At 31.2% G+C, this 15,497-nt stretch overlaps 1 protein-coding gene across 4 annotated transcripts in view; it reads left to right on the top strand.

Annotated features, from left to right (window-relative positions):
• Positions 1-1,367: 1,367 nt before the first annotated feature.
• The window catches only part of LOC114330674 (structural maintenance of chromosomes protein 6), a 29,582-nt gene continuing 15,452 nt past the window's right edge, over positions 1,368-15,497 (top strand). For 2 of the 4 annotated variants that reach the window (XM_050661676.1, XM_028280081.2), the window contains exon 1: positions 1,971-2,135. In XM_050661676.1, coding sequence (XP_050517633.1) covers positions 2,089-2,135 — 47 coding nt within the window. In that variant the 5' untranslated portion in view covers positions 1,971-2,088. Of the gene's footprint in view, positions 1,573-1,756; positions 1,900-1,970; positions 2,136-15,497 lie in introns of those variants that run through there. The other 2 variants (XM_028280082.2, XM_028280083.2) reach the window with 2 other exon arrangements.

Below are 15,497 nucleotides of genomic sequence, written 5' to 3'. Positions count from 1 at the left end.
AGTGATTTAGTACATTTAAAAGTTATTTACATGCTTCAACATAATTTTTGAATATATCTTTTTCAATTTTAAAGCTCTTAAAATTATTGGGTAGGCCCGGCCTATCCTGCCTACCCCCAAAAGCCGCCATTGGCACAATTTTGCAATCTTTTTTGTGAACCCTAACCCTGAATTGCAAAATTATTATCATGCAGAAAACTCTTTAACCGATCTTAACGAAATGTAACACACGTTTCAAACGTATTATAGAGTTTTCTGGTCGGAATATGAAGGCTTTAAGTTATGTTTACATTGTCCAAGAAACTCCATTTTTTGGCATTTTTTCCCCAATTATTGCTATATTTGAACAATAAACATTAAATTTTCAAAAATGCTAAGTTTTCACTATAATGGCATAAAAAACAACATAATGCTATTCTACATCCCACCAGAATGAAAACAATGGGAACCTTCTCTGGTTACACCTCCGAGGCTTCTACAATTTGCAAGCCATACGGATGCTGAGACTAAGGAAGATGAGGGAATTCTACAATTTACAATTCACGTCCCATCTGCTCAGCGCGGTAAAGTTCCAACGAGAATGGTTCCCTTCATACTCTATTAAACTTCCTTCATACTTCATTAAATTTTCAATTTGTAGCTAATAGTCAAAAATTGTAATTAGCGTAATGATGGTTGCCAAATTGCTAGGGGTGATTGCTTAAAATCTGCTTTTACTTAATACTTTTTAGTTTATACATATTACAGTTAATTACCAATTAATTAACCAACTTAATAATGTATCCAATATAATTTATGTCCTTATAAATCTCAGGGTTTTAGGAATGGACAGCCTAAGTCTTGACGTCACAAAATTGGGAGGAGCTTATATTTGGCTCCAAACAATTCTGTTTATAATGTTAAACACTCATAAGGAATTTTTAATTTATTGTTTACGTGGTTTGTGTGACAAAATAAGACTTTTCATTTAGGTATTTAGTTAAAGAAACGTGCCAATTAAGAGATTTTTATTCGTTTTTGCCCAGGTGAGTTAATTTAATGCAATGATTAGAATGTAAACAGTTTTGAGGTTATGTTTATTTTCAATCACTAAGGAATAAAAACCACCTGAGCAAAAACGAATAAAAATCTCTTAATTAACACGTTTCTTTAACGAAATACCTAAATGAAGTCTTATTTTGCCACACAAAGCACATAAATGAAAAATTCCTTATGACCATTTAAGGTTACAAACAAAATTGTTTGGAGCCAATATAAGCTCCTCCCAATTTTGTGACATTTGTGACGTCAGACTTAGGCTGTCCATTACAAAAATTCAGTCACAGAATCTGTCATCCATGGCTGTAGATGTAGATCCTAGTGTATAAAGGCAACCACAAAACACTGTCAATAATGTTTTCATTTCAAGGTTTTTGTGATCTGTGCTGTGATTGTGATCTGTGAAAGTGAAATGATGATTTCATTCGCGTACATTTAAAATGTTATCTAAAATATCTATTTTGTACAAATAACTATTATGTTTATCGATTAAACTATTAGGATAGGAAGTGTTGTGTTTATATTGTATACCAGGTAACGATTAATTTTAGTATAATACTTATTCTTACATTCTTAAGTTTTGAATGTTTTTGTAGTAACTCTTTCCGGGTTCAGGAAGAGCATTTTTGTATTTTATTTTTATAATAATTATTGTGGGGTTTTACATATTCTCTTAGTGACTCATCTAATTATCTAATCTTATAATTTTTCCTAATTACATGTTACGTACGGTACGACAATATTGATTCAGGTTATGTGCATTGTTGTAGTTGTTGTCAAATCATTTATTATTTTGGCGGGTTTAAATTAATTTCCCAAAATATATGCTTAGAACAAAAGCCAATGGAGATATCATCATAAGTAAGTACTCAAAAACACAGATTTATATCTCTGCTTTGTCTGTGAATCACAGTTATTTTAGAAATTGTTGTTTGAGAAATGTAGGTATTGTATCTTATGTATGCACAGGTTTTTGTCATTTATTCACTATTATACAACTATAGATAAAGTTCGGTTTCAGTTTCTAAGTTTTCTAATAAAATCGCCATCATGGAAGATGATCCTACTTCAAAAAAGGTTAAAGTTCAGCAACTGAAGTAAGTAAAGGTTGTCTGCTGGATTCCTTCCATTCACGTTTTCAGTCTTTTTCAACTGCTAAATCATTCATTTTTCTGCTTATTGTTGTATGTGTTTTTTCATGCATTTTGTGGTCTGCTAATTTCGCTTTTTCACTGTGTCAAAGTTTGGAATTTAATTTTTACTATTATCATGGTTCCTTTAATTTTTTTGAGATTGCTTTCATATTAGACTACTTTCACCAAGAAATATAGATGCATATTCGAGCACACTTCAAATGTAATTTTTTGGTATATGCTGGGACGGGAAAAATTTACTTTTTTACTTCTTGTTCCGTAACACCAAGGAGTGCTCATGTGATCCCCTTTCACCACTGCACTGTCCCTCGTCATCCAACTACTCTGCTTCTAAAATATAAGAAAGTGGGACTGGGAGTACTTAGCCTTAAATTTTTGTGCATTTTATAAAATTAGTGATCTAATCCTACTTATGTCCCATTGTTTTTGTATAAAATAAAATATTTTAATTCTTACCCCTCCAGTGTACAGGCGAAATAAAATGACATTGTATTTCCATATGTGCGAGGCTTGACAGGGCTCACCCATATGGAAATGTATTTATCATTATTTTTTATTTATTATTCAGAATAAAATTATTACACAATCCAATTACAGTTACTCACTCTTACACCACCAGATCAAAAATAACACATATTAACACATTGGATGTCACTCTAATTTAAATACACTTAGCGTAATCCTGTTCAAGCTGGCTCATACAAACTATCAATGTGACTAAATCGCTTATAAGCGATGGCAGCACCTATGCAATTCATCATCTGACACTTACAAGCAACAGCGGCACTGAAACAGTTAACATTATATCAAAAGAAATTCCTTAAGGCCATCTGTACATAATGCGCAAATATTTTTAATAAGGCGTGCTACCTTAATGAATTGTACAACGTCAGGTTCTCCAAAATTTCTATACAACTCAAAGTTGTAACGCCTGCTCCACAAACCTTGTTTAGAATTGTCTTAGAATTTTTCGCTCAAAACGTTTGAGCAGTTCTTGGTCATTCTGAGTAAGTGACCAAGTTTCTGAGCCATATGTTAGCACTGGTCTTATTAGTGTTTTGTAGACAGTCAATTTAATTTTTCTAGGTGTTTTTGAGGCCATCTGTTTTCTTAAGCCATAGTAGCACTTATTGGCGAGCACTATTCTTCTTTTAATTTCTTCACTGACATTGTTATCTTTAGTTAGCAGCGAGCCTAAGTATATGAAGGTGTCGACAACTTCCAGTTCTAGGTCGTCAATTATTATTCTTGTAGGTATCGGGTTGCTTGACCTAGTGCAACACATATATTTGGTCTTTTGAACATTTATATTTAGCCCCATTCTCTGTGCAGATGCTCTTAACGATCGAAATGCTTCAGTCAGAGATTCTTTAGATCTTCCTATGATGTCTATGTCATCTGCTTATCTGACAATTTGTACTGATTTGTTAAAGACAGTACCGTTCGTATTAATTTGGGACTCTCGAATTATTTTTTCTAAGGCCAGGTTAAACAAGAGACACGATAGTCCATCACCCTGTCTTAGTCCATTTTTGCAATGGAAGGGTCTTGAGAAATCGTTCTGGATCTTTACCACACTCTCTGCTCCTGTGAGCGTAAGTTCAGTTAATTGGACAAGATGAAGCGGTATTTTAAATTCTACCGTAGCAAGTAGAAGTTTGCCCCTATTAACTGAGTCGTATGCGGCTTTGAAGTCCACAAATATGTGGTGGGTGTGTCGACGCCGAACTCTAGGGTTTTTTCAAGGATCTGCCTCACTGTAAATATCTGGTCCGTTGTTGATTTATTAGGACGGATACCGCACTGATAGCCTCCCACTATTTGTTCGGCGTAGGGGAGGAGTCCTTTGTACAATACGTTGAACCAGGGAGAAATAAAGGGATTTAATAGCTGAGATGTTAGTAAAGTCTCTCGTGGTTCTCTTTATAAAGATTCGAAGATTCAAAGATTCAAAAATTTATTGACTACATTTACAAAAAAAAAAATTTTTTGAATTGTAGGAAGTCAATTTGATATATATATATATATATATATATATATATATATATATATAATACATGAGATAATGTGTACATATATACAATATAACATATAGAAATATAAATACCTTCACGCACATTTAAAAAATATGACATCGGAAAACATAGTGAGTAATATTCATGTCCATGATACTGCTTTAAAATGATCGAAATATTCACTAACAGAGTAAAAAGCAAATCTCAGTAGATATTTTTTCAGAATGATTTTAAATTTATTGATTGTAAGGTTTTTAAAATCTATAGGTAGGACATTATACAGGGTGCTTCATCTTATTCGCCTCAGTCTCTGTACGGAAAACCACTTGATATTTTGAAAAAATTTCTTCACAGAAATATACAGGACCTTTAATACTACAACCTAAAAATGATGTGAATTATACAGGGTGTTCCAAAAAAGAGTGGTATATCAAAGTTATATTTTTTCTTATGGAATGCCCTATATCTGATGACATTATTAAATTGACCTTAAAAAATAAGCTATACTTTCATAAGGGTTCCCTATACCTAAATACAGGGTGTTTTGATTTATTTCGATTTTTATAAAAATGTAAGGTTTTAGAAAAAAATAAATATCTACGAATCTAAGAAGCAGTAACAAATTCTTTCTTGGATCTTAATAATAGACTATTTAGCATACTTAAACAGATGCTTATTGCAACAAAATTTCTTACAGGGTGGTCAAAATATGAGATTGTTCTATTAACAAATTCAAGCTGTAATAACTTACTTATTTTAAATGGAACACCATGTATCTTACTAGTCTATCGCGTAGAAAATTTAATTACCTTTCAATTTGTATTAGGGTTTCCTATACCTATCTTTTTACAGGGTGGTCAAAATATTAGATTTTCCTATTAACAAATTCAAGCTGTAATAACTCACTTATTTTAAATAGAACACCCTATATTTTACTAGTCTATCACGCAGAAAATATACTTAGCTTTCAATTCTTATTAGGGTTTCCTATACCTATCTTTTTACAGGGTGGTCAAAATATTAGATTTTTCTATTAACAAATTCAAGCTGTAATAACTTACTTATTTTAAATGGAACACCCTGTATCATACTAGTCTATCGCGTAGAAAATTTACTTAGCTTTCAATTTTTATTAGGGTTTCCTATACCTGTCTCCCTTCATTTTTTAAATATTTAAAGATTTCCTAATTTGTAAGCTTTAAAAATTAGAATTAAGTACCTATGTCGTGTTTATGTACAACACATCACCAACACCGGCAATATACTTAGACAAGATACTGTCATTAATAAAATTTTCATTCTTATCATGTAATCACACAGAGTGTTGTATTATTTTAGTTGATTTTGGCCTACATGTGACATTGAATAATATGTTTATATTAAACTGCATACCCTATATTATATGCCGTATTCTGGAAGATATTTAAATTATATTTCATTCCGTATAAATATTTTCCATATCTTAACTCAACGGTTATTAAGTAAATTTAAGAACACCACTTTTTATTTGAATCTTTGAATCGCAATTACAAACAATTAAATGCAATGGCTACTTTGACGAAAATGAGCCTATTGTAAAAAAATATGTAAAAATGGGTATTTACAGAATAACATGGAATTTATATTTACAGAATAACATGTGTATTGAGAATATTTACATGGAATTGTAGAGATTTTAAATATCTTCGATTATAAAGAATAGAATATCGAGTATGTCATTTAAATAAGAACACTATGTGATTAAATGATAATAATGTGAATTTTATTAATGAAACTATCTTGACTAAGATATTTAAGTATATTGGCGGTGTTGATGATGTGTTGTACATAACCACGACATAGGTATTTAATTCTAATTTTTAAAGCTTACAAATTAGGAAATCTTTGAATATTTAAAAAATGAAGGGAGATAGGTATAGGAAACCCTAATAAGAATTGAAAGCTAAGTAAATTTTATACGCAATAGACTAGTAAGATACAGGGTGTTCCATTTAAAATAAGTAAGTTATTACAGCTTGAGTTTGTTAATAGAACAATCTAATATTTTGACCACCCTGTAAAAAATAGGTATAGGAAACCCTAATACAAATTGAAAGCTAAGTAAATTTTCTACGCGATAGACTAGTAAGATACAGGGTGTTCCATTTAAAATAAGTAAGTTATTACCGCTTGAATTTGTTAATAGAACAATCTCATATTTTGACCACCCTGTAAGAAATTTTGTTGCAATAAGCATCTGTTTAAGTATGCTAAATAGTCTGTTATTAAGATCCAAAAAATAATTTGTTACTGCTTCTTAGATTCGTAAATATTTATTTTTTTCTAAAACCTTACATTTTTATAAAAATCGAAATAAAACAAAACACCCTGTATTTAGGTATAGGGAACCCTTATGAAAGTATAGCTTATTTTTTAAGGTTAATTCAATAATGTCGTCAGATATAGGGCATTCCATAAGAAAAAATATAACTTTGATATACCACTCTTTCTTGGAACACCCTGTATAATTCACATAATTTTTAGATTGTAGTATTAAAGGCCGTGTATATTTCTGTGAAGAAATTTTTTTAAAATATCAAGTGGTTTTCCGTATAGAGACCGAGGCGAATGAGATGAACCACCCTGTATATGTTAAAATCAATTGAGTTTTTTTGTGATTTACTCAAACGATATTTGACTGTTCTGATATTATTTGCACCTCTTGTGCTGTAATTATGCAAGTCAGACTGTTTAACTAAAGTATGTGCAGTTTTGTGTGTTTCCATGAGAAAATTGTATAGCCATAGTGTTGGCAACGGCATTATTTTATATTTAATAAATAATGGTTTGCAAGATTCCAAGTAACCAACTTTTGCAATTATTCTAATTGCTTTTTTTTGCAATTTAAATATTGTTAGTGCATTGCAAGAGTTTCCCCACAAAATAACGCCATAGCTTAAAAACGAATGGAAGAGAGAAAAATAAATTGTTCTTAAGGTATCAACACTTGTAACAAGTTTTAGTTGTCTAAGTAAAAATAAAGTACTGGAAAGTTTGCCTTTGAGATGGTCAATATGGTTATACCAAGTCAGTGTGTTGTCAATTGTCATGCCCAGCAATTTTACAGTATTTTTTTCCACATGAGCATCGAATGGATTAGTTGAAATGAATAAATTTTGAGTTTTGGTGTCACTTAGTCTAAGTTTATTTGCTGCGAACCATGATTGAGCATTTGAATTTATGTTCCTAGAATTGGTTTCTAAAAGAGAACGATTTCTGTCAGAAAAAATAAAAGTAGTGTCATCTGCAAATAGTACTGTTTTACATGGAGCCATAAAATTGGGCAAGTCATTAACATATATAATAAATAATAGAGGGCCCAAAACAGAACCTTGTGGAACTCCATGCTTAACATGCTTAAATTCAGAGAGACAATTTCCGTATCTGACTGCTTGGTATCTATCACTTAGATAAGATTTAATTAGTTCTAGAGGAGTACCTCTGATGCCGTAAAAGTGCAGTTTTTTTAGTAAAATTTCATGAGAAACACAGTCGAAGGCCTTTGAAAGATCACACAACGTTACAGCAGTTTGGTTATGCTTCTCCAGGCCATCCACTATGCCACTCATCACATCTAAGAGTGCATGAGTTGTGGAACGATCCTTTCTAAACCCATATTGTGAACTGGTAAGAAAGTTATTGGTTTCAAAGTACAATATTATGCGTTGCTTCAGAATTTTTTCTTTTATTTTACTGAATATGGAAACGATAGAAATTGGTCTATAATTGTCTACAAGATCACGATCGCCCTTCTTAAATACAGGAACAATTTTGGAGTATTTAAATCCAGTTGGAAATATCCCGATTGAAAAAATGTTATTAATGAGATGTGTTTAAAGGATCAGTAATTATTTCACAAGTATTTTTTTATAAAAGATATTTATATAAGGTTTATTTAGCTCATTTGTATCCAAACAATTTGAATTTTTTAGTGAATTTATAACCTCCGATACTTCTTGTTGAGTAGTTGGAGATAGAAAGAATGAACTCGATGGAGCTGGGAAGTTTTGATAGTTCAAGATTATGTTGTCTGATGTATTAGGAAGGGTTTTTATAATGTTCTCAGCAATTTCAACAAAAAAGTTATTGAAAGTGTCACAAGATAAATTGGTTGTTATATTATGTGAACTATTTGTTTTGTTACGCTCATAGTTAATTATCTTCCAACACGTCTTGGATCTATTCTTTGATGTTAATATTAATTTCTCATAAGCCATCTTTTTCGCGTTTTTCAACTCGGAATTATAATGATTTTTGTATTTTTTATATTCGTTGTAATGTATTGGATTTTTACTAGAATCAGCACGTATTTTATAAGAGTGCAGATAATTTCTCATATTTTTTAAGTTGTCATTAAGAGGATCGTTACGTATTTTCGGCTGCAATGCTAATCAAATGGGGATTCATTTTTTTCGAATCCTGAGAAAACTAATAAGTATTTTTGAAAAATTTAAACGCAGAATGAAAGATTACGTTATTAGCGAGGGCCGAAAGTCCTTGAGAACTTCTATAATGTTTACTTTAATAAGTTACAGGGGTGAAAAACTAAGAGAAAATTTAGTGTGATTTTTAATTTCAAATATATCATTCAAAATAAACTTTTTATTTATTCTAAGGGACTTTCGGCCCTCGGTAATAATTTAGTCTTTCATTCTGCGTTTAAATTTTTCAAAAATATTTATTGGTTTTTTCAGGATTCGAAAAAAATGAACACAATGACGTGGTAATATTTTCCAAATCTATCTTTGTCTTACAACGCACTCAGCCGAATATAATATTGTCAGCATATTATATTGTCAGTCAGGTCAGACACTGACAATCAGTGACAATTTTAAATATTTGACATTGCATCGGGAATATGTTGAGTTATTGATTAAATATTATTGATATATAGTGTATTTGATAAATAATTGATTTAGGACGTGAACTTAATGAAAAGTTATTTATTGTGCATTATTTGTGGAAGATCCAAGCAGAGAATACATCAGGATAATATATTCTGTGATCCAAGTATTTTGTTGTTAAAGATGTTCAAAATTGTAAGCGTTCCATAAAAATATATTATTAAAAAATCACTTTAACACTTTTCCTCTTTTCTCGATTGAGTATCAGTCTTTGTTGTACAAATAAATTATTACAATCACTGAATACATAGTTAGTGAAAAAATTATCACATTTATTAACTGAATTAATAATTTGCAATTATAAAAATAACAATTATCCAAGAACATTCAAAACCCATCTCTTTAAATTAATGATGACATTTTCAAGTGGAATGACATTCTAGTAATGTTTACATATCCATACTAGTGTGAATTTTTTTTTTTTTTTTATTTAAAGTAAGCCGCATCAACCATATTGGTTATTAGCGGATGGATTTAGTGTATACAATAATGACTAAAAATTACATAATTATATGTGGTACAATATGTTACTGTCTCTTAAAAATTTCACAATATTTTCACTGGTACAGACACTAAAGATCTCCGTTATAACTGATGGTATGTTATAAGTTAGTCTTTCAGCACTATATTTGGGACACTCTGTTAATACATGTTTCACTGTTAACGGCACATCACAACTCGTACATTTTGGTTGAGGTTCCTTCTTCATTAGATATTCATGTGTAAGTTTGCTGTGTCCTAATCGAAGCCTGGTTAATACTACCTGAAAGAAACGGCTAGGAGTGTTGTTATTCCATCGTCCAAAATTTGGTTTTATTTCTTTCAACTTTGAAGATTTTTCTTCCCAAAATTTAGTCCAATTACATATAAGCTTTTGTTTGAAATACGGTTTGAGATCTTCTGCTAGTGGTTTCATTATCGGTCTGATATTTGGAGAATTTGCTATTTCTCGAGCGTTTTTATCAGCTAGTTCGTTTCCTTTAATGCCTATATGTGACGGTACCCACACGAAGACTAATGTTTTGTTCTTCAGCTGCTGCATCTTGTTTTTAATTAATTTAGCAATCGGGTTGCAGGTGTACATTTTTGATAGTATATGGAGGGAATTAATTGAGTCAGTAATAATAAGGAATTTTTCTGATTTGACTGTTTGTATATGGTTTAGAGCTCTGTATATTGCATACATTTCTCCAGTTATCACAGTGGATTCTGTGGGCAATTTGAAGCTTTTTATTGTGTCTCTTATGACAAATGACGATCCTACACCAGAAGTTGTTTTAGATGCATCTGTGTAAACTTGGATATATTCAGAGAAAGAAGAAAGTATTCTATTATAATTGCTTATAAATATTTGTGGATTGGTTTCGGATTTATGGTATGATAATAGTTGTAAATTTAAAGTAGGCAAAGGTATTAACCAGGGAGGTGCCGTGTTTACATTTGCTGAATGTGTTGAGGGAAAGTTAAAAATTTCAATAGAGTTTAAAATGTTTTTGATCCTTAATTGAAATGGTAAATGTGTCCTTATGTTGATATTAGATAACGATGACTGAATAAGAAAAGGGTTGTCAGGTTGTAATGATGATTGTTTTGAAACGTAAGATAAACTAAGTAATTTTCGTCGTTCATGTAATGATGGCTCTCCAAGTTCCCACTCGAGGCTTGCAACAGGAGTTGTTCTGTAAGCTCCAGATATTATGCGTAATGCATTGTTGTGTATAATGTCTAAGATTTTTAAATTTGACTTTGACGCTGAAGAATATGCAATACATCCGTAGTCCAATTTTGATCGGATTAGGCTTCTATACAACAGTAGTAATGTATCTCCGTCAGCACCCCATTGTTTGTTGGCTAAACATTTAAGAAGATTTATACCATTTTGACATGATATTGCCAATTGCTTAATATGTGATTTCCAACTTAAAGTTTCGTCGAATGTTAAACCTAAATATTTTATCTCTGTACATCGTTTCAATAACTGTGTGCCGAATTTTAATGTAGGTATGTTAGTGTGAATAGGCTTTTTGGAAAAAATAATATATTGTGTCTTGTCAGCTGAAAAATTGAATCCACTCGTATTAGACCAACTATCAATTTTGTTTAGTTCTTCTTGTAAAAATTTGACCATGGAATTAATATTTTTTCCTTTGACGAACATTATCATGTCATCAGCATATAATCTAGCCTGTGCAGGTCTCTTGAGATTTTTTATAACATCATTCATTGCAATTAAAAAAAGTGTAGGGCTAATTACAGATCCTTGTGGTGTTCCATTGTCCTGAGACTTAATAGTAGAATGTTCTCCATTACTTCGTACTGAAAATTTGCGTTGATGTAGAAAGTTATTCAAAAATGCTAACATGTTTCCTTGAATTCCCCAAGTCTGTAGCTTTTTTAATATTCTGTATCGCCATGCCAAATCAAATGCTTTGTTGATATCAAAGTAAACAGCTATGCATTTCTGTTTGTTACAGAAGGCTTCATTAATTTGACTTTCTAAATGTAAAACATTATCTGTAGTGGATCTTAAGGGACGAAATCCAGCTTGTTCCGGTATGAGTAAATTGTGATGTTCCAAATGCCACATAAGTCTATTATTTATTATTTTCTCTAGCAATTTGCAAGTAGAACATGTAAGTGATATTGGCCTATATGATTCTGCTGCTGTTGCCGGCTTATTAGGTTTTAGAATAGGGATGACAATAGCTTGTCTCCATAAGTCGGGAAATTTTTGTTTACACCAGATTATGTTAAAAAGATTCAATAGGAAGTCTAAAGCTTCGTTAGGTAACTGTTGTAGGAATATTGCGGATATGTCATCTGGGCCTGGTGATGTGTTTTTTAACATTTGGACAGCTTCTAACAGTTCTGTTTTATTAATTGGAGTATTTATATCATCGTTACTAGCTACAACTTCTATTGGATTTGCTTCTTCTTCTTCCCGATAACGTAAAAAAATATTGTTGTAATTTTCATTTGTAGACTCTTGTCTGTATGTTTCAGCTAATTCTTCTACAATTTTTTTGTTTTCAATAATTAGGTTTCCATTTCGTTCTAGGTATTTTATTCCATTTTGTGTATTGACGCCAGCTATTTTCTTTACTTTTTTCCATGCGGATGACATGTTAGTATTCCTGTTAATACTTTGAACGTATTTTTTCCAAGACTCTTTTTTAGATCTGGTAGTAATTAATTTTGCATATGCCCTTTTTTTCCTTAGCTCTATCAAGTTCTCATTAGTTTTATGTCTTTTGAAAGTATTTAATGCTTTTTTACTTTGCTTTATTGCCAATTCACACTCTTCATTCCACCAGGGAACAACTTTGTTTTTTGCTATGTACTTTGTTTTTCCCATTGCAATTGTGGCGGCTTCAGTGATTAAGTTATTAAACAATTTTAAAGTTAAGTTTATGTCTTCTTCACTTCTAGGGATATTTGATATTTCTTCGGTAATTTTTGTTTTAAAAATGTTCCAGTTGGCTTGCTTAATTTTCCACTTTTGAAAAGGATTGGTTTTTGTTGTAGGGTTGGAAATTTTTGTTATTATTATTGGATAATGATCACTTCCATATAAATCGTCTACGGTTTGCCATGTATGATTTAGTAACGTCGATGGGTCAGAAATAGACAAGTCAATTGCTGAAAAATTTCCAGAAGCTGCGTCGAAACGAGTTTTAGCTCCATCGTTCATTATTGTTAAATTCAGGCTATTGATTATGTTTGCTAATAACTTTCCATTTTTAGTAGTTTTTTCGGAACCCCATAGGAGATTATGGCTATTAAAGTCACCAAGAATTAATTTTGGTGATGGAATTTGCATAATTAAGTCGGAAAGTTCATTTCCTTGGATATTATGGTTCGGGGGAATATAAATATTACATATGTTCATTTTTTGATTAGTAACTGTTGTTACTGTTACTGCTATTGCTTCTAAGTTTGTATTAATTGTGATTCTGTGTACTTGTAAATCGGTTTTAGTATATATTGCAACACCACCACTGGCATGATTTGTCTGTCTATTTTGATAGTAGACATTATATGACTTCAAGTCACACACATTGTTGTCTTTAAAATTAGTTTCTTGAAGACATATAATATCAGGAGAATATTTCCTAATTAAAACCTGAAATAAGGGTAGGCGGGTGTGAAAACTGTTTAAATTCCACTGTAAAATATTATTATACATGAATTATATTTTTATTTAAATAATTAGTTTTGAGATACATCACTGTCGAAGTCAGATGAAACAGAAAGTCGGAGCACTTCTTTAGTTAATTTTTTAGTTAGTCTAGTACATTTGATTTTCATTTTTCGATCTTCAGTCTGCGAATGTATTGCATTTATCATATCTATAAGAGATGGAATATTTTCGGTATAGTCTTTAGCAATGCTTAATGCATCACTACTACCGTGAGTATTCTCTAATAGGTCAGTGAATTGTTGACTATCGAGTGGGAACTTAGGATTGTGGTTGTCAATGAAATTGATTATGTTTTGGGGCAGTTCTCGAAATTCTAATGAGGGTTTGCCTTCCGACTTCAACTTTTTCTTTGGAGCTTTTGGGACAGGTTTTGTAAAGTAAGAGTTTGCTTCTGAGGAATTAGTAATATCTGGTGTATCTTCTGGACTAGATGTTGCATTTCGTTTAGAGGTCGTAGGATTAGATGTGATATGTTAAGTCATCATGATAAATTTCTAATACTTCGGGAATTTGGAAATTATCTTCTGGAGGAGATATGTACACCTGCCTTCGAAAACTAAGTATGTGACTATACGCTGGATCAGGTGCTCCAATTCGTAAGAATGTGATAGGTGACATTAGCTGTAATCCAATAGTTTTTAACTTGGTTTCCAATAAATTATGTGGAATTGTGGGACTTACGTTGGATAGAACAAGTCTTTGTGATGGGGTAACTAGCTTTCTTACTGGTATTACTGTGTTATTAATTTTAATAGAATTATGTTCTTTTAAAAATTTGTCTACCACTGATTTACTTGATAAGTATACACAAACACGGTTGTTTGAAATCTTGGATGAAAATATAATGTTTTTTGGATCTACAATTGGTCGAGTTCTAATAAGTAATCTTGTAGTTTGAGGCCCTCTATTGCAGAAAAGATAATTCCCTGTTCTTTGCTTGGATAAGTTATTGGTGAATGAGTCAATGCTGTAGAATATTTTTTAGTGTTTGGTGAGTTATCAGTATCAATAATACCATTGCTGTTATTATTATTCATTTTGGTCGTTTTCGATTTTTCGGTTTCATTAATTTGGCTGAGTACGGACCTGTTTTATTTAAAAGTTGACGAATAACCAGATTTTGATAATTGCTCTTTTTATTCTAACCGAATTGTTAGGTTAGTCAGAACAATGGTCAGTTTATTATCATGCAATCAAACAAAATGAGAGTTTTCTTTACTCACGTATGATTTCCTGCACTTAAATAATCACTATTATCACTTTAGTAGTAATTTTAACTTGTTAATTAACGATTTTTACTAATATTATTTCAGAGCTGTTTATAAAACCAGTTGCTGGTAACACGATCAGGTCTGGAATCCTAGTGTGAATTTTACTACACCTAATTTGCCGTGTAAAGACAAAAAAAGTAGGGATACACGTAAAATATTTGTGAATTATGTACCCATAGCCTTAAACCAATTTACAGGACATTTTTTTATTTTTAATAAACAATGTTTTTAGTGGAAAATAATGAGATACTGCATAATTATAATTATCTATTAAAAAACGTTGCTAAGCAATCTACATCAAAATCACTATCAAAAATGTTCCAGTCCAACTCTGATAAAAAGTTTCTCATTTTTAAAATACCTTCGAGTGTAAAGGCTCTAATGCAAACACTTGATTTTAATTTATTTGATGATTTGATTAAATTAATATACTGTCCGCGATGGTCTGAAAAAGAAGGTTCAAGGACATTTGTCTGAAACTGATTTTCTTCAAAATTTGTCATAATATTGTCTATACAAGTGGCAGATGTAGCAGTAACTCGAGTATAGTCATAAATTGTTTGTTTTATACCAAAAGATGATGTTATAGAAGTCAATTCACTAATGTTTGGCGTTTTTCCTTTAAAATTGATATTAAAATCTCCCAAAATTACTACATTCAAATTTGGCCTCATAATGTGATCCAATATATTTTCAAAATTTTTGAAAAAAGACTTAAAATCGTTACATTTACTAGATCTATACACTACCAATACAACAGTGTTAATATCTTGAAGAAAAATTCCACAAAATTCAGATGTTTGTTCAATATTAAAACTATCGCAGTTTATAGCTTCAAATTTTAAAGTGTTTTTAACATAGATTACAGTACCACC

This window comes from Diabrotica virgifera, chromosome 9, assembly GCF_917563875.1.
Source record: "Diabrotica virgifera virgifera chromosome 9, PGI_DIABVI_V3a".
NCBI classification, from domain to species: domain Eukaryota; kingdom Metazoa; phylum Arthropoda; class Insecta; order Coleoptera; family Chrysomelidae; genus Diabrotica; species Diabrotica virgifera.
The sequence above is the reverse complement of the archived record's forward strand: the minus strand, read 5'-3'. Positions and strand labels throughout refer to the sequence as shown.